This window comes from Taudactylus pleione, unplaced genomic scaffold (assembly GCF_031769625.1).
Source record: "Taudactylus pleione unplaced genomic scaffold, aTauple2 ptg000592l, whole genome shotgun sequence".
NCBI classification, from domain to species: Eukaryota; Metazoa; Chordata; class Amphibia; order Anura; family Myobatrachidae; genus Taudactylus; species Taudactylus pleione.
This window is the reverse complement of record NW_028284994.1, coordinates 380,266-403,387: the sequence shown is the minus strand read 5'-3', so window position 1 is coordinate 403,387 and position 23,122 is coordinate 380,266. Positions and strand designations below refer to the sequence as shown.

At 37.9% G+C, this 23,122-nt stretch overlaps 1 protein-coding gene across 1 annotated transcript in view; it reads left to right on the top strand.

Moving 5' to 3' along the window:
• Positions 1–21,259, top strand: part of LOC148481191 (vomeronasal type-2 receptor 26-like) — a 191,242-nt gene extending 169,983 nt beyond the window's left edge. Inside the window, exon 5 of the mRNA XM_088453810.1 lies at positions 20,340–21,259. Coding sequence (XP_088309936.1) covers positions 20,340–21,259 — 920 coding nt within the window. The remainder of the gene's footprint in view (positions 1–20,339) is intronic.
• The last annotated feature ends 1,863 nt before the right edge of the window (positions 21,260–23,122 follow it).

The window sequence follows — 23,122 nt, the reverse complement described above, 5'->3', positions numbered from 1 at the left end:
ATTGATATATTTATTGATTAATTGAATGATTAGTTAATTGATTGATTACAGAATATAACTGTAAATTAAAAAAAGAGTTTAATAGATGGAATAATAATCAAAATATGATTAATTGATTATAGAATATATCTCTAAAAAATTCTATATTGAACAAACCATTAAAAAATAAGACTGAATATGAGATTGATTTATTAGTGTTAATAATTTAACTATTAAAAAAGTAAATCACAAAAATGGTAAAGAAAAAAGTAAGCTTTTACAATTCCAATTAGATTGATTCCTCCCTATTTAAGGAAGAACCTAGTCAAATTGAATACTTAAATATTAATTATATGATTTGATGTTAATAGTATGTATCTGCTGAAAAGCTCCCACCTGCCCTTATGTTAAATATTAAAAAAGACATGCACAGTTTAACAAAACAAGCATAAACTACCACTTTTGTGGCTGAAGTGCTTGGATTGTTTGGGCCACCATAAAACAATATACCAATGGTTTAAGGTAGTTAACAGTGTTGTTATTAACCATATTTACAGTAGGAAGATGTCATTTTCATTGAAATTCTCACCCTCATCCTTATCAGTACTGTTAATATCACACATTATTAGCTCATCCTCGCTGGATCAATCATTATAGAAATCTTTGTACTTTGATGTAATTGGCAGCAAAGGTCTTCCTCCAAGAATTTGTAGTACATTTTTAACATTAGTTTTTCCACATTTTTAGGGACTGCCTCCTATATAAGTCTCTCAAGGTTCCATACTATACTAAAAACTCTTTCTGACTGCACACTAAAGGGTGGGCATCTTAAATAAAGCAAAACTAATTTGAGCAAGGGACACAAAATTGTCTTTTTTCCTCCCATTATTCAAATGGACTGTGTGACATGCTAATCTGCACACTAATATAATCATGCACCATTTTATTGATGCTTACTGTGTCAGATTAAGTCACTGTAAAGATGTCAATAATTTTGTGCAATTATTTTAATTCTGACCAGATGTCCTAATGGTGTTTCACTCTTGTGCACTTAGTTGACTCATCCTCCTCCCCAGTGGGTCTCTTGGTAATGGTCAGTTTTTTCATGGAAGCAGCATTTGCCAGAGCAATTGAAACAGGAGATATTGTCATGCCACTCTCTGTGAGAATTTTTTTTGTGGTGAAAATGTAGGAGAGACACCACTTGAAACTTATATTGGAAGGATAACACACTATGCAATTTTTTTGCACTAATGGCTTTGTTTTTTAGACCTAGATAACACTGACAATTGTTTGTATGCACTTGGAGGAACAATTCTTTGTGAGAATTGTTTTGTGGTGTAAATGAGGGAGAGATATTGCCTCACACACAACATCACTTACAATGGAAGCATAACTTGCTAAAAAAATTGGAATAATGTCTATGTTTTTTATACACAGACAGCACTGGCAATTGTTTGCAAGCACTTGGAGGAACAGATCTCTGTGAGAATTGTTTTGGGGTGCAAATGATGGGTAGACAACAACACACACAGAACAGCCATATACAGTATGCAACTCATCTAAACAAACAATTTCTTGAAATATACAATATAATTTTTTTAATTTAATTATAAAAGACTGCATTTTTTGTATTATACAACAGAAAAATATATACATTTTTGCAATTTTTATATATAACTGGGAAAAATGAAAAACAAAGAGGTCTTCTTGGGGTGCAGCAGCCTTAAACACAGTAGAGAATTTTTTACACAGATACAGAAAATAGTATATTGCAGTGATATATTTCCTAGAACAATAAAGGAACAGTTTCACTTTAAGAAATAAAAAAACAATCAACAGCACCACACACAGAAAGTAGCCTTTTTTTGTATGCACTGCAATGTTTGAGTGTGCAGTGTGTGTGGCAAACACACAAACACTGACAAGTAACAATGATACCTGCACACAGGGTCACCATCAGGGAGGGACTGCTGGTACTGCAGTCCCAGGCCCGGATGCTCTGCAGAAAGGGGGGGGCCCGCTCACTCCTACAGTGCCCCTGCCCCCCGCTCTAACCAACCACATTACCCCCTTCCTCAAAGGGGGCATCTCCTCCACTGTCCCCTGTTCCTACTAAGCAGCCGAGTTGTTTTCCGTGGTCTTCCAGGGCTTTTGGTGTTGCTGAGCTCTCCGGTGCATTCTTTCTTTTTAAGAATGTTCAAAACAGTTGATTTGGCCACACCTAATGTTTTTGCTATCTCTCTGATGGGTTTGTTTTGATTTTTCAGCCTAATGATGCTTGCTTCACTGATAGTGACAGCTCTTTGGATCTCATATTGAGAGTCAACAGCAACTGATTCCAAATGCAAATGTCACACCTAGAATCAACTCCAGACCTTTTACCTGCTTGATTGATAATGAAATAATGAGGGAATAGCCCACACCTGTCCATGAAATAACTTTTGAGTTGATAGTCCCATTACTTTTGGCCCCTTAAAAAGTGGGAGGCACATATAGAAACTGTTGTAATTCCTACACCGTTCACCTGATTTGGATGTAATTACCCTCAAATAAAATCTGAAAGTCTGCAGTTAAAGCACATCTTGTTTGTTTCATTTCAAAACCATTGTGGTGGTGAATAGAGGCCAAAATATGAAAATTCTGTCAATGTCCCAATATTTATGGACCTGACTGTATATATATATATATATATATATATAGGGGGTCCTGCCTAATTTGACAGTCCAAGGCCCTGCAATTTCTAATGGCAGCCCTGCCTGCACTGCGATCACACTTCTCAGACATCTACTCCTGTCTCCAAATCATACTATTAAACTCTAAAACTAAACTTAACTAACACCTCCTAACCTAATGGCACCCTGATGGCTTTCTAATTGTGTTTCTTTTTTATTGCAGTGCCCTTAGTGCTTCAGCCCACAGTCCCACACCCACTCCCTCTGCTTTCCTGTGTGAAATGGTGCCCAATTACAAGGGATACACTTTTATATACAATCCAAAACATGTGAGATCTGACTCTTGGGAAGATGATGTTTGTTTAATTATGGGATTAAAATTTAGTGGGAAGATCTGAGCTGGGGCTCATAAATGTTAATCACCCATAAGTTTGGGTGTGTTAGGTTTCCAGGGAAACTAAACTGCTCAAATCTAATTAGCAATAAGTTAACTTTTTAAACTTCCTATCAGAGACTGTGTACTTTAATGATTTTTTCCACACATTGCCCTGATAATTAATTTATTTTTGCCAGAAAATACAGCAATATGAAATGATATTTATCAGGGATTTTTGGGGGTTGGTAAATATGGCCTCAATAGTCTACATTTAGTAAAGAAAGACAGAAATAATTTGACAACAAATACTATTATTCATAAGAATCTGGTGGATTTAAATGAGAAAAATATATAAACAATGTGCTAGATATTGATTTAAACTAAACAGTAATAGTTTTTTATGTGTTTTTATATCGCTCATTTAATTTTAAGCATTGCTGGTCCATATTAGAAGATGAATTACTTTCCAAATTACTCTATTTAATAGAGAAAAAGGGGAGATTGACTTAGGCGACAATACCGCTATTAACATATATTGAAAACCAACTTATAGTCTAAATAAAGTGCATATTATTGACACATTCACATGTAAAATATTAAATAACTCCAGTTTAAAACAAAACACTAATTTAAAAGCATAAACCCTGCCATTAATATAGGCTAAATAGCCTTATATCATTCAGTTTAATGGCTAGTGAAAGTGCTTAATGCCTAAAGTGCATAAGTGAAAATAAATATATATACCAATATATAAATAAGAGATAATTTATTCTAAACACAAAAAGTTCATGACAGATGGTTCCCCCATGCACATTGGGGTAAACCTGATAGCATAAATACAATAAAAACAAATACAATAAATTAGTAAAAGATGAGGAGAAAACTGCTTATCTGATTAAAAGATATAGAGATTCTGCATAAGTCCTTAGGGAAAGAGCTAGGTCCCAACGCGTTTCGTCCGCTGACTTCTTCCTGGGGATGGAGGTAGGGTTGTGATGATCCTCTATTTATACCCCTCTACTCCTCCAATTAGGGACTGATTACTTCCGGGTCACCAGATTGACTGTGACCCTAACATAAGGTATTTTAATTAAATATAATTAAGGGAGTAAACACTAATAGACATTGATTAGGTATTGTCCAATTCAAGTCAAATTCGAATATAGTTATTGTCAATAATCTAGTAAAGACATCCTTAGTTTGTTTTGTTGTACTTCCGCCCCGCGATCCGCAGCGATCCGTCACTTCCGCCCTCACATGAGGACACTCGCGCCAGGCTTCCGCGTCATCCCGCATCGTGTAATCCACTCTTGGACCCTCACTGGTCCCGTGCTCTAGCCGTCTTCTCTGATCACGTGCCCCCGAGCACGTGACCACCAGACCCCGTTCTCATGTGACGTCGCTTGGCTGAACCACGTGACTCCAGGAATTCACTCTGTGTCACCACATCTTTTGGATCGACTGCCGCCCTTCGTTAACTGTACGGATTGAACTACCGCCCTTCTTTTGATTTATATGGATATAGGAAATCCTCCGTTTTAACGTTGTAACAATTTTCTAAAGAGAACACAGAATCATTCATGAATATTATAACATTAAAATTATACACCAAATAGTAATTCAGTATGATTACTCTGTATCTATTGTAATAAGAATTATTAAATAGTTACTATGAATAGAAAGGAATGTGTATTGTGTTATGAAGGTATTTAACAAAAAAAAAAAAAATCTCAAATAGATGCTATCCATAAGTCTTTTCAAACAAAAAAAAAAAGGGAATTTTTTAGTCTCATATAATGCTTCCTTGCTGATAATCTGTAGATATCTTAATTCTTAAATCTTCTATTTTGATCTCTTTGTCTTTGGCTGTAGCAGCTTTTCCTTTCTTCACTTTCTTAACGATCCTCACTGCAGTACTGTTCAGGTGATGGAGTAAATATAGACATTTTGGACTCTGTTAGCTACAACATTAAATACTCTATTTAATAGTATGTCTCCAAAACAAGAGTATATTAGGAAGTCAAAGTCTTCCCATACACCAACTATTGGCAAAAGATTCTGCAACTTCCCAATTGTCCTATTCATTAGATAGATGCTACAAACCTGAACCTTAAATAAATTACTTAACATTGAACCTTACTTCATGCTGTTATAAGAATTGCTTATAAAAAATGTGTCACAATTTTTTTAAAAATGAATGGAATATTTAGGTAATCAAATTAAGGTGGCAACAAAATATTTCACCGATCAACTGCATTGTTTAGTAATCACAATACACAGGCTTAGATACACAATAATTTTTAACTCACTAACGACCTCATTCAGAGCCGCTCGCAAAATGCAAGCGCTCGCTCTGAATGAGGGCGGCCACTTCACATTTTAAATCCAGCCTCCTGGCTGCTAGCTAAGCTGTGGGTGACCACCCACAGCTTTAGCAAGTGAACAGGTTGATTGTCGCGATGGTCAAGACCATCGTGACCATCGGGGCTTGCGACTAGACCCTTGTGGTAGGGTCTCATCTGCCGCAAGCCCCAGTGAGCTTTCAGTTCTAATAGAGCTGGAAGCTCACCACTGACATCACGAGTGATGTCAGTGGGACTGCCCCCAAACGACGGCATTCCTTCAGGAATGCCTCCGCTTGGCCAGCTACCACCCCACCCTGCCTACAAAACAGTGCGAGCTGTCGATCACCATTGACAGCCGCCTCTTTTGTAGTGAGCCCCAGAGCGAGAGAATTTCTCTCTCGCTACGGGGCTTGCGCACGCGCAGTGCGGCTGCTGTGTGTGTGCAGGGCCTCAACATTGACCCACTTGTGAGCAGGATTAAATGAGGCCCTAAGTCCCCCACTAGCATTGCAAACCCTATCCAGACCTCCATCAAATACCATGCAAGCACCACCTATGATACTTGTATCCACTACTAATGCTGTCTATTCATCACAGCAAGGTAACCAGCCAGTTATGAGCCTGCTATGACTACCAATCACAAGAAGCAAAAAAGTTCAGTCTGAAATAGCCCCATCCACATGGAGAGACACACTGGCTGAGGCACCCTACTGATTTGTGATGATAAATCAAAAATGAAGATAGGCATATAAAAGTGGTACAGTTATGTCCTTATTAGAGATGTGCACCAACTCTTGTGTTTTGGTTTTGAATCTGTATTAACTGTCGTTTTGTTAAAAGAAAATAAAGATAATTGCGCTCTGGATTATCTAATTAAATAGTATAATTATTTTGTGCCATAAAAAATGAAATAAATAATAACAATATCTTAAACATGTTGGTTTAATAAAAATACATGTTCATCTAAAGACCTACATCACTGCAATAATGATGTACATATAAATGAATAAAACAATATACTGTATCAATATTCAGACAATAAATCATAATTAAGGTAAATAAGAGTCCATTATGTATAGTAGCAATTTTTTATGCAATAGAACAAAGTGATCATAGCTCAAACTGTATGTTTAAAAGCACTGTGACAGTTGATTGGTAAATCAAAACTGCCATGTCCAGCTATAAAATAAGAATGGTGGATTACACTCCAAGAGCATTTAATTCACATAATCTTCTGAGAGAAACAGTGACAGAGTGGTCACATGGGCACAGGGGTGTATCTAGGAATCTGAGCACCCCTGGCAAGGTAATGGACTGGTGCACCCCTCCGCCCATAATTTCAGGAAGTGCCCCCCAGTAGTAGCCCCCCCATGCAGTGCCCCCAATAGTAGTCCACCCTATGCAGTGCCCCCAGTAGTAGTCCTCCTAAACAGTGCCCCCAGTAGTGGCCATCACCCCCCCATAACGTGACCCCAGTAGTGGCCTCCACAATACAGTGCCCCCAGTAGTGACCACCCCCCATAACATGCCCCCAGTAGCGGCCCCCGCAATACAGTGCCCCAGTAGCATCCATCTCCCCCATAATGTGCCCCCAGTAGCAGCCACCCCCTATACAGTGCCCCCTAGTAGCCACACTCTCCCACTGTGCTGTGACAGATAAAAAAAAAAGGCAACTTACCTGATCCTCGCTCCTGCCGACAACCTCCGCTGTCCACTCCTCTGGGCCCACTCTCACTCCTGACATCTCTCCTATCACCCGCTGCAGGGGGAGCCAGAAGGCAGAGCTCATGAGTGAGCTCCAGTCGGCTCCCTCCGTGGAAGCAGCAGCTGATGAGAATCTGTCTGACTCTCATTGGCTGGCTGCTATAACAAACAGACAGCCACCGCTGGTGGCTGTGTGTTTGTAAATTGTGTAGGGCAGACCACTCTCACTGCGGAAGCCCTACACTTAGGGCCCAGGGGATTAGTGGGGTAGTCCACCCATTAGCTGCTGGTGGCACTGCTGGATGCCCCCCCTTTGGCCGGCACCCCTGGCGAGTGCCATCCTGGCCAATGGGTAGATACACCCCTGCATGGGCATATCTACCTGCCCCTGGTGCAATCACATATTTGCTCCTGTGCTGAAAACCCCCTGCTCCTCAGTGATCACTAAAGTGTGGGTAACATGTGTCTCATATATCCCGCACCACCGCTCCAGGATAAATGACAACAAGAGGTTGTTACCTCTTAGAGATGCCGGTATATAATTATTGTACCTCCTTAGTCTATTAATGGCATCCAGTCTGGAGGTGCTGTAGTGCAGAATCAAAGGCCCATGTAACTGCAGCACGTGGTGGGTGGTGGGCAGCCAAACAGATCATGAAGCACAGGAGTTACCAGCTGGTTGTATGGTCCAAAGCAAATGTTCTCCCGAATGCATTTCTTCCACTAGGAATTTCTTTACAGGGATTTGTTTAGAAGTAGCATCTCCCCATTGTTATATACGACTTAAATTAGCTCATTAAACAACCTGCAAGAGTCATTGCATGAGATGATTAATAGCCAAATTCATAATTAGTTATTATTAACATATTTTGGCACATCAATAAAGAACATTCTTAAAAATAAATGAATACAATTTTGTATAGTGTATTAAAAAATTAAACGATCAATACATAATTACAAATTATGCAAATATACATTACAAATAGCATAAAGGAAATTGCTTATCAAAAAATGAGGGGTTTATCTAATACAAAAAAATTAAAAATATTATGAACCATCATTTCCTATCAGAACTTACAAATGTATTTTATTTTATACTTTGTACCAATCAAAATGGAAAATCACAATGTATATTACATGATGACCCAAGACAATAAAGTGTTAATAATTGTAGGGGACATAGCATAATGCAGTAATATATAAAAATACAACAACATAACCAAAGTGTCTAAATTTGGTTATACACAAAATACAGCAATATGAAATTATATTTATCAGGGATGTACAGTATATCAATGTGTATGTACAATATATCAATATTGAATAGGGATGAACTAAATATAATACATTATGTTATCACAGTAACCTAATAAGTACAACGATCTCCACAGGGACCTGGCATAGATGGAAAACAAGTGGAGAACACTTGAAACAAAATAAAAATATTTAATAAAGGATTGTGGAGGTCACTAGAAAATGTTGAGAGATTACTAAAGAGAAAACACAATAAGCTATGAAAAACAGCAATAGCTGTAACACACCAGACACAAACAGCTGTTGAATGGAACACTGGCAAAATCACCCATGTAATAAGTTACAATAAAGGTATTTGTGAAGATCTCCCAGATCCCGCCACCCTTAAGTCACCCATGTCTGGACAGATTCTTCACAAAACTTCATAAATATCAATGGTTTCATTAAGACCATCTGGATAGAGATAATTAAATTCATGTACACAGTCCATGCCTGGTTCACTTCTTACCTCACCAACCGCTCCTTGTCTGTGTCTGTCTCTGGCCACACCTCTCTTAGTTTCTGGCACCCTAGGTCACACAGACCTGGGCAGATTCTTCACAAAACTTTATTAAAATTGATGGTCCCATCCTCTATATGTTAATTTAATGTGTTCCACCCCCATGATTGTTAAACTATCAGGGTTCACATTATGTCACAGAGAAATTACTGGGGGAATGCTGTGTGTCATGACTCTACTAATGATATTTCTTATATACTCTGCAAATCTAATTTTAAGGTTTCTAGTGGTCCTACCAATATAGATTATGTTACAGCTGCATTGTAAAAGATAGAACACACACTGAGTTTTACAATTTATTAATTGTAATTCTTTAAGTTTAGTTACTTCTTTTAGAAGCATAGAAGAACTTAATTGGTCTTATTCTTAGCATATGGGCACATGACATACTGCATACTACCACATTTATAAAAACCTAAAGGTTTAGTTGGGATCCATTACATGGTGAATTCATTAGTTGGTCTGTTGGCGGGCTTGAGAAAACTTGGGGCTAGTATGGTTTTAAGATTCTAATTATTCCTAAACATCACTGCTGTATTATCTGCAATGATATCCTTCAGAATGGGGTCTTTCAATTAGGGATAGCTTTTCTTTATCAGATTTTTTTATCAAATAAGCTAATTTTTTACATTTACATACATAAGGTATGAGGGCTACTTTTATTATCATTGTTTAGTATGTGTATTAACAAGTAGTTTGTGAGGGTTTCATGAGATCTGCCCTATTAATTTGTTTGACATTTAAGAATGTGTCACAAGCGTGGAATTTAGGAGCTGTGTTCCCGGACTGGGCCTTGGATCTGTATTACTTGGCACAGATGCTCGCTGGAGGAGACTTGGCTTAATGAAGTTTCTCCGCATGAGAGGGTGCAGTGAACTGACAGGAGTTTGAGGAATGCGGCAGTAACATGGTAGCTAGGTAGCTACGTGGAGTGGCTGGATAGCCGTGGGTAGACTTTGGTAGCTGAGTGGCTACGTGGAGCGGCTGGATAGCCGAGGGTAGACGTTGGTAGCTGAGTGACTACGTGGAGCGGCTGGATAGCCATGGGTAGACGTTGGTAGCTGAGTGGCTACGTGGAGCGGCTGGATAGCCGTGGGTAGACGTTGGTAGCTGAGTGGCTACGTGGAGCGGCTGGATAGCCGTGGGTAGACGTTGGTAGCTGAGTGGCTACGTGGAGCGGCTGGATAGCCGTGGGTAGACGGTAGCTGAGTGGCTATGTGGAACGGCTGGATAGTCGTGGGTAGACGTTGGTAGCTGAGTGGCTACGTGGAATGGCTGGATAGCCGTGGGTAGACGTTGGTAGCTGAGTGGCTACGTGGAGAGGCTGGATAGCCGTGGGTAGACATTGGTAGCTGAGTGACTACGTGGAGCGACTGGATAGCCATGGGTAGACGTTGGTAGCTGAGTGGCTATGTGGAGCAGCTGGAGCGCAGTGGGAAGACTTGCTTAGCTAAACTAAGAAACTAGTTGCACTGGCAACTTGTGTGAGCATTGGGGATCCTTTTATAGTGGACACTGGGAGCTGACAGGCTGAGAGAGAAGGAGAAGGCTCCTCATTGGTGGTAGTGAGGTCAAATGGGCAATCCAAGATGGCCATGCCCATGGACCGGAGGACAGCGCTTCCTGGAGGTAGTCAGTGGGGACCAGCGGTCAGCAGGAGCCGGCGTGGGAGCAGCACAGCAGTGGGACCCTCCAGAGGACAACAGCGGAGACTGCCTTGGGAGAAGAGGAAGGAGCATACAGCGCGGGAGCCAGAAGACAACGCGGGTCAGCGCCCGCACAGGTAAGCGACGGGGTCTGATTCTGGGGTCTCCAGGCTGGCGTGTGACAGAATGCTTTCTCCAATAAAACATTTGGATACCTCCTTTCTAAGAAGTTGTTAATCATTTCTCTGGACTGATTAAGAAAAGTTGTTTCTATCATGCAATTATGCTTCAATTTCATGACGTCTCCTCTAGGAATGTTGCCTCTACAGGGTTTGTAATGTGCACTGCTGTAATGAAGAAAATTATTTGCATCAACGTTTTCACAAAAGGTAGATGAAACTCACATTATTATCTATACATAAAATACAGTAGATGAGTGAATTTAAGATTGTGAAAATTTTTGTTAAGGGAATCAACAAAAAAGTGCTTGTGTTTCAAACCCATCCCAAATAATAAACAAATAATCAATGTAGTGGCCATACAAAATGAGGCTTGCACCAAAATCTCTAGTCCACATGTGTTGATACTCAAGGTCCTCAACATACAAGTTAGCATACCTAGGTACAAACCTCATCCTCATGGCCATTACCATTACCTGTCAAAAGTATGAACCATCAAAAAGAAAATGATTATGAGTGAGAATATATCAAATACAAACTAAGATGATTTTTAGTTGTTGGTCCACTCAGACTCTATTCCTATATAAAATCTTAGACATAACACTTATTCTTATTGTACAGTATGAGGAAATCTAGTTTATAACGATTCCACATTTGATGTTAAAATATTGTAACTCTGTTTCCATTCAAAATTTGTTATAAGATTGAGTATAGAGGTGGAATCCTTAATGTATGATTTAAGTGACAAAGCTAAAGGTTGAAGGTAAAAATCAATATTTTGTGATAAATTAATAGTGAGAGAACCTAAACCTGAAATGCAGTAATGGGATGCCCTGGTGGTGTGGTGAGGGATTTGTTAATTTTGGGCAGATAATAAGTGGGGATGACTGGAAACAAAACATACTATATAGAAACCTCCACTCCTCCCTGGAATTCACATAATCCTTTAAAGCTTGATACAGTATCAGTTTTAATTATGTTTGGTATAGAAAGGATGGAATGTGATCCAGCCTTGAATAGAAGGGTGGTGCCAAACAATAACCAGTATGCTTCAGTTTTGTAATCCTCAAGGTACTGGACCACAACCTCTCTCCCAAATCTGCAGATTTCATGATAATGGAGGTATTAGAACTGAGCTCCTAGATGGCTTTTCTCTCAGTCATTGACAAATTAATGAGTTTTGTTTGTTTTTCCAGTGCAAATATTTTTCAGACCATCTCATGTACTTTAAAAAAAAACAGCCAATATAGGCTAATTTTTTTTATTAAGGGGAATATTTCAGATTGAGAAATACTCTTTTGTTATTATTCTGATGTGAGTTAATACTGAAAAGAGAGATGTTCTAATCCTTCTAAGAAGTTTTCTTTGCTTAAATCTTCTAAAAAAGAAATGGTTAAAAGATCAGAATCAACCAACACAATAGAGTTTATTGACTCATTAATCTTTTTATAATTTTTTCTTTGCAAATTTTTTTTTGTGATCAAGTACATGTGAACCTCTTCAGCTCCACAAATAGATCAAACATATTGGCTTCTGCTTATGGAGCAAAATAAAGACTGTTATTCAATAACCTAGTATGTGATTCACTTAATATTTTTTTAGATAGGTTAAAGACACCTTTAGTAACACCTTCCATCTTTTTACTATTTTTGTCCTACCCTCTTTCCTCTATATTTCCCTTTTGTCTTTTTGGATGCCTTGGAGATAGGGGTTGATAGGGGTTTGGGTGTTGTTGTTGGTTTAGATCTGTGTGGGGCCCTGTTTTAAAAAAGGAGATGAAGTAGAAGTGGAATCAATCCTATTGTAGTATTTCCCATAGATGGCCTGAGATCTACCTCCCAGATCCTTTAAGGAGCTTTTATGTTGTCATTTAAACTTTCTTGATTCTAAATTAGCCATAGGGGTATTGTTCTTCTGTTTATAATTATTGTTTCTGATATATTTGGATCTCCTAGGGGTTTTCACAATTCCCTTGTCATTACACGATTTTTTCCCCCTGTTGGAATTGCCTGCTATAGCTCTGTACAAGCATTGGTTCTGTAATCCTCTACATCTCTTTTGGTTGTTTGATTCTTATTCTCAATAAAATATTTTTCAAATGCATCTACTCTTTGATTAACCAGAGAGTCTCTCTCCAAAAATAAGCTATCTCTAAAAACTGTCTTTATAAATTTTAAATATTCTGTTTGTTTTGTAACCTGTTAAACTTTATTTTCCCTATAGTTAATGAGTATTTTCACAATAGACAAAGAGCAGTTCTCAGAAAATTTGTCCATTTCATTTGTACGTTCTGGATCATATTTAAATGATAGAGTTTTAAAAATTCTCAGACCTCTTGGGAGCATAAATGTATCTACATCTTTTAGTAGGTTAATAGCATGCCACCAGTGGTGCATCTTAGTTTTCAAGAGATTCTCATGTTTTATTTTAAAACAATTTCCATATTAATTTGTTATTCAGTGTATTCTGTATTAGGGTTCAAATCTAAACCGCCTGCATCATTTAGATAAACCTTCCAACTGAACAGTCTATTTCACAACAAGAAAGATAATCCATTACAGCAGCCAGGCTAATTAGCACTAATAGAATATAGCAAAAGGAAAAGGAATATTTACCCACAGGCTCTTGGAATAGACCGTAATCTTAAATTCACTCATCACTTTCACAGTACCTCCATTTTCTTCCTGGATCTCAATTTACATATAGATAATAATGTGATACAGTAGTTTCATCTACCTTTCATAAAAAGGTTGATGTAAATAATTTTCTTCATTATAGCACATTACACACCCTGGAGAAAAAAACATTCCTAAAGGACAACTCATGAGATTGAAGCATAATTGCACCATAGAAACAACTTTTCTTAACCACTTAACTGATGATTTTTTTTCTAAATACTACACCAAAATTGTTGTTTTTTTATGAGTGAATTAGGTGAGGACCATCTATATTAACTTGAAATGGTTTCACACAAAAAAGGTTTTTTTTATTAAGATTTGTAAAACTTAAAATTTGTTCAATCATTGGAACATAGGAACCACCCTCGGAACATCAACAACATCAGAAAAATTGTGACCATCACGACATTCAATTTGAGACTGGATACAGGCACCTGGTATGTCAGGAGCATGAGGGGGGAGGTGGAGGTTAATTTACTTTTTATCAGCGGCTGCTAATCTTTGCAGCTGCTGATTGAGGGGTCCTGCTCTGCTAACCAATCAGCAGCACAGCAGACACAGGGGGAGAGGGTGCTGGCAAGCAGATGGACTGGAAGGTCCCTCTGAGAGCAGCAGCTGTGGGAAGATCCTCTTCCTGCAGCCACCATCATGTTTATCTGACTGGTTGGAATTTTATGTCCACTGCAGATAAAGAACTGCCTGGTGTGGTCAGAAAATTATGACAATGCCAGGCAAGTGGTTAATCAGTCCAGAAAAATTCTTAACAACTACTCATAAAATGGGTATCCAAGTGTTTTATTGGACGAAACATTCTTATATATAAAACCGACACATAGGACAGATCTTCTGAAACCCTCGCAAACTACTAAAAGGAACAATTGTTAACACATATACTAAACAGTGATAAAAAGTAGAGATCATGCCGCATGTATGTATATATAAGAAATCAGCTTATTTGATTAAAAAAATCTGATAAATATAAACTATTCCTTATTAAAGAAAGACAAAATTCTGATAATCCAGCAATGATATCTAGGAAAAATTGGAATCTTAAAACCATACTAGCCCCCAGTTTTCTCAAGCCCACCGATAGACCAACTAATTAAAACACAACATCCTGGCTCCCTACTAAACCATAAATGTGGTAGTATGCGGTGAGTCATGTGTCCATATGCTAAGAATAAGACAAAGGAAGTTCTTCTATGCTTCTCAAATAAATTATATTATCTTAAAGAATTCATCATTTGTAAGACTTAGTATGTAATCTATCTTTTACAATGCAGCTGCAACTTATTCTATATTGGTAGGACCACTAGAAACCTTAAAATTAGATTTGAGGAGCATAGAAGAAATATCATTTATAGAGTCATGACACTCAGCCTCTCCCATCATTTTCTTTGTGACATAATTGGAACCCTTGAAGTTTAATCATCATGGGGGTGGAACATATCAAATTATTGTGTAGAGGAAGGCATCATTATAGACAGCTATGTAAAAGGGAGGTGCACTGGATACATTATTATTATTACATTTTATTTATAGGGCACCACAAGAGGTCCGCAGCGCTGTACATACAGTAAAGGGTACACAGAACATTACATTACAATACAGTAACCAACTTATAAACAGAGCACAAGTAACAATTAGCAACATAATTCTCCATACACAATACAGCCTTAAAGGTGAAGGATGTCATAGAAGTGCTAGAGAAGAAGGCTGTGAGACAGTGAGGAGGAGGACCCTGCTCCAAGGAGATTACAATATAGGGGAGAGGGGAGATGGACAGATGATATGAGGCATGAATGTGTAGAGGGTGACCTGAGTGCAGGAAGTAGGTGAGGTAGATATGGCTGAGGCAGGAGGGACAGAGACTTGGTGACGGTTAAGTGGTGCAAGGGTATGCATTGATGAACAGGTGGGTTTTCAGAGCACATTTGAAGCTCTGCCAAGTCAGGGAGAGCCTAATCGAGCAAGGGAGCTCATTCCAGTGGAGGGGGGCTCCACTAGCAAAATCTTGGATACGTACATGAGATGAAGTAATCAGGATGGAGGAGAGGTAACAGTCATTGGCAGACCAAAGTGACTGGGAGGGAGTATGTAAGGAGATGAGGTTGGAGATGTAGGGAGCAGTAGAGTTGTCTTTAGCCTTTCTCAGATGATATTTTAAAAATGTATATTTGTATTATTTGTATTCAGGTATTGATTGTAGATTTTTTTATACACATTATAAAAAAATTATTAATTTATATTCAAGAATGTTCTTTATATATGTGCCAAATGAAGCTAATAAGAACTAATAAAGACATTGTCTATTATATGTCTCATGCAAGAACTCTAACAGGTGGTCAAATGAGCTAATTAAGCCCTATGTAAAGTAGGAGGAGATGTTAACCTGAAAAAAACACCACTTTGAAGAAATTCCTAATGGAATAAATGCATGTTCAAGAAAACTTGCACAGGACCATATAAACAGCTGGTAACTCCTGTGCTAAGTGCTCTGTTTGGTTGCCCACCATGGCTTGCTGCACTTACACAGATCTTTGATTCAGCACTACAGCACCTCCAGACCGGATGCAATTTATGGACTAAGGGGGTACAATAATTTTATACCAACATTTCTAAGAGGCAACAACCTCTTTTTGTCATTTATCCCCAAGTGGCAGTGCAGTGATATATGAGATGCATGTTACCTACACTTCAGTGATCATTGAGGAGCAGGGGGCTCAACACAGGAGCACATATGAGATTGCATTGGGGCAGGTAGATATGTCCATTTGACCACACTGTCACTGTTTCTCTGAGTGGATTATGTGAATTGAATGCTTGAAGTATAATCCACCAATCTTACTTTATAGCCGGTCATGGCTGTTTTGATTTACCAATCAAATGTCACATGCACAATAGTCAGCTACAGAACTTTTAAACATATAATTTGATCAGTGATCACTTTATAAATAGTAGTAATTTTTATGCAATAGAAAAAAGGACTCTTTGCAACAAAACTATCATTTATTTTCTGAGGAAATTTCCTCATTCACATCAGTCCATGCCCCAGTGGAGCTCTTCAGTGGTTTAGAACCATTTTTTAAAAAAATCAAAGGGGCATCCTGGAGATGCTGTCTGTGGGGAGAAAAAATACGGACATTTTCAGAATTCATTAAACACATGTCAAAGATTTCAGTGACTGTGGCAGCTCAACTTTCAACATGGCACATCTAGGAAACAGAGTACCAGTGAATTTACATTAATGAAGATCTAGGTCAGTGGCCTGTGGGAGGTAGAGAAGTAGAGTGTATATGTAGTAGAAGACAGGGATTGTTGGTAAATTTAATTTTTTGATTCTGAAGAAAATTTATGACAGAGGAGGGGTATGCGAGCCCCAGCTATGGTTTTCCCTCAAGACTGAGATTCAAAATCGAGGCAAAAGTCATCATCTCATCAATTGATTTCACAGGATTTGAATTTGATCTAAGTCCTTCTCACAGGGATTTGGTACCTATTCACAGAGGACTGGCAGGAGGAGAGCACATACTTGAGTGCCAGGGCAGAAGTTAATTAATAATTACAACTGGGTGAACATGTCCCATGTTCAGATTTTTTTTTACAATTAAAGGGGCCTGTAGAGGATGCTTTCTGTGTCCATAAATGTTTCTGGACATTTTTGGCATTCACCATTTTCAGCAAATGCATGTTGAAGATTGTAGTGGTTGTGACAATTAAACTTCCAAAATGGCATAACTAGGAAACAGAGTGGCAGACAGCATGGATGCATAATATACTATAAAAATGTCAGCAATGTTCAAAAAAAATCACATAATACACATAAAAGAGGTGCAAGTTGGAATTGTCCTTTGTTCCTTCCACCCACCCTTCTGTTGTATATATTAAACAGGACATGCACAGTTTAACAGACCAATCACTTCAATGATATGGACTGCCACTTGTGGCTAAATTGATGAGTTTGTTTGGGCAAAAAAAAAACAAGCTACCAATGGGCAACTGACATTGCTACAATGATCTCTACAGTATGGAAAAACTGGCTCTACAGATGCAAGATGTTGTCACCATTATCATCATCACCAGCATCAGTATGTACATTATCTTCACACAATAGCAATCTGTCCCTGCTGGAATCCACCATTATAGGTGCCTCTGGATTTTGACATAATTTCTGGTAAAGGTCTTCATCATGGAGTTTGCAGTTCATTTAGATGAACATCATCTTGTCCACATTTTGGGAAAGTAGCCTCATATGCCACTTGCTAACAAGGTTCCCGGCTGTGCTGAAAACTGTTTCTGGGTACACACTGAAGGGAGGGCGGCTTAAGTAAAGCAAAGCCAGTTTGTGCAAGGGCCTCCAAATTTCCTTTATTTCCTGCCAGTAGTCAAACAGACTGTCTGACAAGCTATCATTAAAGTAATCCTCAACCAATCTTTTAATGGTGACCATATCAGATGGAGTCACAGTAGAGTTGTCATAAATTTTCAACAATTCTTCTAAACCCGACCAGATGTCAAACTGTTGAGAAACGGAAGGAGGAGATGTTGAAATGTCATGTGCCACTTGAGCTGACAATTTGCTCACAAACAGCTATTTGCATCTCTTCAGATCTGTGTCCATTGGAAAAAAAGACACAATGCATGACTTAAACCTAGAATTAAGCATGGTTGCCATAATGTATTGATCAGATTTCAAGATGTGTGCTGGAGTAATGCATATTTTCCCTATCTTATGGCCTGTTGTGTAGCTTTGGATGGCTTTTTGCAGTTCCTCCATCCACTGAGACATATAATGGGTGGAATCCCCCTTGTTTCTGCATCTTGCTTCAGCTGGTGGCAGGGAAAACTAAACTGTTCTTGCAGTTGCTGCAATCTTATGGCAGTGGCCCTTGACTGGATCCAATGGCTGGTAAAGAAGGTAGCACAGCCTACTTGCTATTAAACAAAAATATTTAAAATTTTAATATTATGGCAGACACCCTTGACTACACCCAGTGACCATTAGAAAAGTAGTACAGCCTTCCTGTTTTTGCTGAATGCACAGACATATACACACACACAGTACTTTCTAAAAAATATGTTATTTTTAATTTTTTGGTGGGTGCAACAAACAACACTGTTGTGCTGCACAAATATTATGACAGTTGCACGTCACTGGACCCTTTGACCATTAGACAAGTTACTGTAGCACATACACACACACAATACTTTCTAATAAAAAAAGTTTTTTTTTGGGGGGAGCAACAGACAGACCATTGCACTGCACAAATATTATGGCAGTGACCCATGACTAGACCCACTGACAATTAGACAAGGTGGCACAGCCTTGCTGTGTTGCTTGAATGCACACAAGTTGGAAAAAATAAAAATTTTCTCAGTGCCAGTGATAGTGACACTGATCAGTAGTGACAACCACAATAATACAAACACAGCATTTTTTTACAGATATTGTGCCCACTTCCCTGAACACACCAGGCTTCCTTACTCCACTCCACACAGACACAGTTCCCCTGCCTGTCCTATACAAACTGTAAGGGGCCTGTAACTGTGCACTGTTGTATTTATAGTATCACACACAATGAAATGCTCCCACCTGCACATGAACAGTGCTCCTGCCTATACAGACTTGAAGGGACACTGACTGGACACTACAGTAGCTGCTGCTAACTAACTAACTTTCACTGAGAGCTCTGTCTTCACTGCCTATTTAATCATATCTTAGTCATGAAATGGTGCCTGAACATGGGGAGGGACTTTTGTATTCAAGCAAAAGCACACAAGATCTGACAATGGGAAGATTATGTATTGCCTTGTATTGGGATCTAAATCAGGCTGGAAATCCCAAGCCAGACTTGGATTCCATTTGAATCCCCTATGTTTGGGTTGGTCCAGTTTTCAGAAAACCAGACCTGCTAATCTCAAATCTTTATACACAATGGCTTCAGTCACACCAAGTGCTGATTGCTAATAATCTCTCATCTGCAAAAACATCAGCATAGCATTTATCTCTGAATCAGGCCATATATATATATATATATATATGTATATATATATATATATATATATATATATGTATATATATATATATATATATATATATATTGAGGTGGATGGAAATAACAAGTAATCAGTGACCATAATCTTACAAGGGGAACTATGTCACCTCCTTTATTAAGACCATGGTGTCTATTCATCATCACTTACTCTATACAAAATCACATGAGAATTATCACTTTCACCTACTTTTGTTTAAATGAAGTATTGGGGCCATTCATCATAAATGTAACACAAGAGATATCATGGTTGATCATCAATAATGAGCAATGATTGAGTGTTTACTATTCAGTCCTGATGTGGCCTTCTGTCCCATGCACTAGTCTACACTACACTCAGTAAGGTACAAACATTTGGAGCATGACTGTGGGAATATTGGCCCTCTTTCTTCCTATTGAAATAAGTCCCAGTAGCAAATAGGGATCCATTTGATTCCCTCCGCCACTGCTCAGATCCATCCACAAGAGGCTGCCCATTCATGAACCAAAGTTTACACTTGTGCAGTTGCATTGCTGGGTCAGACTTGGGATTGCTAAATTTCAAAACTACTAAAGTAGCGGTGACAGTATTTGCAAAGATAACTGATATTGGATTAGCTGTCTCCACACCAGAGCAATGTTGAATTTCTCCAATACTTGCGGAAAGTTAGAATGTTAATTAGTGGTATCATCCAGTCCCCGATAATTAACATAATGAATTGGTGGAAAGTGTATACATATTAATAATATGAAACATATCTCTAATGTATAGTTTGTTAACAAAGGTTTTACCATTTTTCACTAATTGAACAAATTTAATACCAAATTTAGGGAGCAATGAATAGAAAAGTGAGATATAGGGACAATGAGAGTAACATTACTGCACAATATATAATTGATGTCTCATTTTTTCCACAGATAATGAAAGTTGTGTGAAATGCGCTGATAATGAATGGCCTAATGATGCAAAGAACAAATGCATTGCCAAGGCTCAGGAGTTTCTATCATATGAAGTGGATCCTATAACCTCAGTGTTTTCTGTCACTGCTCTATTATTTTCTGTGATAATTGTCTTCATAATTGGACTATTTTATTCATATCAGAATAAACCAATTGTCAGAGCTAATAATAGGAACCTCAGCTTTATTATGCTCATCTCTCTTATGTTAAGTTTACTCTGTGTATTTCTTTTCCTTGGTCGCCCAGTGGATATAACCTGCATGCTGCGCCAAATCTCCTTTGGAATCATATTTACTATTGTGGTGTCCTCAGTTCTGGCCAAGACTATCACAGTTTGCATCGCTTTTAAGGCTACAAGACCCAGAAGCTACTGGAGAAAATGGCTGGGAGTAAACTTACCAAATACTTTAGTGCTGATCTGCTCATCTGTCCAGGTGCTGAATTGTATTATCTGGTTGTCAGCTTCTCCTCCATTTCAGGAGTTTAACATGGACTCATATCCTGGGACTATCATCATCCAATGTAATGAGGGTTCTGTGTTGGCCTTTTGTTTCATGGTGGGTTACATGGGGTTCCTGGCAGCTGTGAGCTTTGTTCTGGCTTTCATGGTGAGGACATTACCTGACATCTATAATGAGGCCAAATACATCACATTCAGCATGCTGGTGTTCTGCAGTGTATGGGTCTGTGCCATACCAGCCTATCTGAGCAGTAATGGGAAACATATGGTCATTGTAGAGGTGTTTGCTATATTAGCTTCATGCATTGGGATACTAGGCTGTATATTTTTCCCTAAATGCTGCAATATCCTGATGAGACCTGAAATGGACAGAAAAGAACTTGTGTGCTTGGGAAAAACAAATTCCTTATAATATGATCTGATATCCTTTAATAGATTACTAAGTAACAGTTTATTCATGTAATAATATGTACTTGTGAAGAAAATTATTAGAAGTCACAAGTTTTTTGCATCATTCTCCCAATGGATTCTGTTTGACTTATTTACTTGTTTGAAGATTTTATTCAAGTACAGTATATATATATATATATATATATATATATATATAATATATATATACGCAGACAATTTCTTAAGGTTTTCCAAACAGATAATAGTGATGACTAGAACACCTTACTTTCACACTCACCAATAACGTAAGAATGTAGATGTTATAAAAGGAACAGTATATCTTCACTTAGTAAATATATAAATTAATAAAATGACAATTAGAATTAGGATAATTCTTTCAAAATATAAAAACTAGACATGTTTTAAACACAATAAAATTGCACATTTTTACACATACACAAGAAGAAAAAAAATGAGTGTGCCCTCATATGTAATATGTAATATATAAGAAAACAGTAAGAATTAGGGAACTCATTGCTGTATGGGTTCTACTTTGTACAAATATGTATTTGCATTTTATTTTTATCACCTAACAACAAAACATAAATGTAATCTATAATATCTACTTCTACTGTGTTTGTCATTAGTGATGTCAGGTGTAACACTATACTTATAAATAAGCAGACATAAAAATAGAGGATCCAACTTTAAGAATCAAAGTAATAGTAGCAACATCTTTACATCAATCAATTTATAGTCATAAAACAAACTTAAAAACTGGCCAATGCAGTCAATAGGTGTCATTGCAAGTTAAAGAAAAAGTGTTGTGGCTACCAGAAAATCCAGATTCTGTCCTGGTAAAGCTCAATGTGTTCAAAAGAGAAAGAGTGGATTTGCCATGTGGTGAATACAAGACAAAAGTCTATCAAACTATGATGTGCAATGATAGACCAATAAACAATTAGAGAATAATCCTGAAAACATTTTTGTAGACTCATAGGTACATAAATGGGGCTATTGATATCCATGTTGCTATAGGCAAACATTGAAGCTCTATTGACTGATTCCTAAAGTTCCAATTATATTTTATGGTTAAAATTCAGTAACCCATACAAGATATTTAATATCCCTGAGAGAGGAGGTTTTAGATCTGTATATTTTCCAGTGGGTACTTAAACCACTACTCTGACTAGTATCTCTAGTCAATCTAAATTACAGATGAGTGGGTTAAATTTCTGGCAAACTGAACCCAACCAAACTTACCTGATCCAAGTGGATCTGAGCCCCGGTTTAGATCTCCTCACCATTTTTGGACTCCAGAGAAAGGTAAAACATCATCTTTCCATTGACAGATCTCGCTAGTTTTGGATACAATACAAGTCCCTCCCATAGTGATTCAGAAGCAATTTGTTACAGGACCACCTGAGGTGTAGGAGATACATTAGAGCTGTGGAGGAAGTTTAAGTTCAACACTTCTCAAATTATAAATGACACACTGTTTGATGGGCGGTGGACCCACATTGGCTGATCTAGTATTTTTATAGACAGTCATCAAAACATTTTTTTTCATATTTTATATTGCAGGAACATAATTCTATATTATATATTACTTGTGTATGGTATTTAAAAATAATATATGTTCATAAAACTTCAGGCCATGATACTGTTTTTTAATTCTAACACTAATGGTCAGTAGGTCAATGCCACCTCCTTAATATTATCTGTGCATGAATTGCAGTCAGTGGGCAGTTTGTTGTTTTAAAAAAATTGTGTGTATTCAAAAAACTTCAAGCTCTGTTTTGTGTTTTTTACTATAACATTAAAGGTCAGATGGTCAAAGGACACCACTTTAATATTATCTGCAAAGTGCATTGCAGCCAGTGGG